Source organism: Glycine max, chromosome 19, assembly GCF_000004515.6.
Source record: "Glycine max cultivar Williams 82 chromosome 19, Glycine_max_v4.0, whole genome shotgun sequence".
Classification (NCBI taxonomy): Eukaryota; Viridiplantae; Streptophyta; class Magnoliopsida; order Fabales; family Fabaceae; genus Glycine; species Glycine max.
In genome coordinates this window covers 27,583,545-27,585,796 of record NC_038255.2, presented here as the reverse complement: position 1 = coordinate 27,585,796, position 2,252 = coordinate 27,583,545, and the positions used below count along the sequence as shown (strand labels likewise).

The window sequence follows — 2,252 nt, the reverse complement described above, 5'->3', positions numbered from 1 at the left end:
GTATGCTTGCATACTTTATAAAATGAATTCACACTAAAACCAAGACTATATGTCTACACAAAACTCTGTATCAGGATGAATAGAAACTATTCAAAACCTCACAATTTCCTTACATGCAGTCCTTATTCTGAGTAAAAAAATTCTTGTTATCTTCCATTCCAACTTGGATGAATCCATAATATGGTAAATTCACACAATCAATCATAGAAGATTCTATGAGACAGATTACTATGAAGATGCAGCAAGATCAAAATATAAAGACACATTGAAGCAAAAAGATGCATAAGAAAGTCAACAACTACATGAAATCAAAAGCTATATATTAAGATTGAGATTGTTGAAATCAAAAATTGGAAACGGAGCCTGAGAAAGTTTATATTCAGTTTAAGAAATATAGTGAAACAGAGAAATTAATAGGTGCATCTTTCAAACCCTTGAATTGTCTTTCTCTAACACTAACTCTTCAAATGCAGCATAATAACAATGAAATGAAAAGCCAAAATCAATAAACTCAAAAACCCATTTTAGCTGGACCCACCATCATTCATAAAACCTTCTTTGCGACCTTCAAAGCCGGGCCGCATAAGTTTTTTCTCCCTTTTGGCAATTTTCCGCATTTTCTTCTCACGAATCCTCGAAGCTATATTCTCGGACCTTTTCTGCTGCTTCTCTGCCTTCAACTGGTCCCTAGTTTGAACTCTATCCTTCCACTTCTCCGCATTCTTCAGCTGTTTCTTCTTCTCTTTATGAATGCTTTTATGCAACAGTTTTGGATCATCATGCACCTTAACCCCTGAAGCTCTATCCATTGCTGCTTTCCATGATTGCTTTTTAGCAAAAGCTTCAGCCTTCTCAGGATCTTTCTTCTTCACTTCTTCCAATTTCTTAGCCCTTTCTAGTTCCTGATGCTTTGAAACCTTCCTCTTCTTTTTCCCTTCGTCATTCTGAAGTTTGACATGTCCAAACACAAGATCCTTGGAGGCCTCTGCAGCATCCTTCTTCACTTTCTCCTCTGCCGCCGCCAATTCACCACGCACAGGGTTGCCTTCCTCAGTTTCACCATCCCTCTTGCGTTTGTTGTCCTTATATCCTCTCCTAGCATTCCTTTCTTCCCTCTTCCTATCCGAATTCCCAGTATTACGACCTGCACGAAACTCTTCGAGCCTGCGACGAAGCCTTTGCTGAAGCTCTTCATATGTCACAGACCCATCATCTCTTTTCATCATCCCAGAAACAAGAGGCTTAGCAACCGCCACCGCACCCTGCTCTACGTCACTGTGGTCCACCTTCTCTTTTCCAAAGCTTTCCTTGAGAAGGTCAAGGGTAGTTGCAGAAGGTTTGTCAGGGTCTAAACGGTCCCTCCGAGACTTCTTGATATTCTCCTTGGTCTCTTTCTTTGCCTTAGCTTTTGCAGCCTTGTTTAGACCCTGAAACCATGGCTTCTCCTTGTCATCAGTTGGCAGATAGAACTTGGCGGGAATCAATTCAATCAACTTGTCGAAAAAAAGAGCGTGGTTGTGTATGACAGACTCCAAATCTACAACACCACCAACACCATCACCCTCTCCAACAACAACCCCATTTTGTTTCTTCTTCTTGGTCATTATGTAACCCTGAAATCTCACTGTAACAGAATCAAGAGATTAAACCAAAAAAAACCTTTCATTCTAACAAAAACTAATTCTTGAAGAGATGTCGCAATGAGTTCTTAAATTAATAGTTTCTGAGAGACAAAATAAATAGGTAAATAAATCAACGCAACGAAATTCAAAAACAAAAAAATTGCAAGCATTCAATAGAACTCACCTCTGTTAGGATCGGTATAATCGCACGATCTCACGCCGCAAGAAGCCCCTTCGTGTCGCGACCTGCACCGTCGTGGAAACTACCTCTGTCTCCGGCGTTTTATTGCTTCGACCTAGAAGGTTTTATTGCGGCGAATAGGGTTTAAGGGGGAACTGGGCCTAAGTGATTTTCCTTTATTCTGCTTGTTATCTCTTTTTAAGTTGTTTTGTTGGGCTCAGTTTGAGGGACACGGAATGAACGGTTGAGATTTATTTATATTATATTCATATAAAACTCACGTTCAGATGCTGCTTTTCTTTTACCACCAGCATCATGTCTAACTCACTTGTTGATTGAGCTGAGAATTTGAATGGGATAAATTTTTAGTACCACGTTCAATTTTTACAAAATCAGTAATAAATTAATTTTAAAAAAAATTAATGATATTTTTTAAAATAATATAATAG

The 2,252-nt window shown here is 38.8% G+C and overlaps 1 protein-coding gene across 2 annotated transcripts; it reads right to left on the bottom strand.

Moving 5' to 3' along the window:
* Window positions 1–364: 364 nt before the first annotated feature.
* LOC100798662 (surfeit locus protein 6) lies at window positions 365–1,993 on the bottom strand. 2 transcript variants are annotated; one of them, XM_041012862.1, is made up of 2 exons: window positions 1,807–1,993; window positions 365–1,613 (listed from the first exon to the last, which is right to left on the bottom strand). In XM_041012862.1, the coding sequence occupies exon 2, from the start codon at window positions 1,602–1,604 to the stop codon at window positions 525–527; it is 1,080 nt and encodes a 359-aa protein (XP_040868796.1). In that variant the 5' UTR covers window positions 1,605–1,613; window positions 1,807–1,993; the 3' UTR covers window positions 365–524. The 2 variants fall into 2 exon arrangements, with proteins under 2 accessions (XP_040868796.1, XP_025982959.2); XM_026127174.2 differs by having other exon boundaries at window positions 365–1,624; window positions 1,807–1,992.
* Window positions 1,994–2,252: the final 259 nt, after the last annotated feature.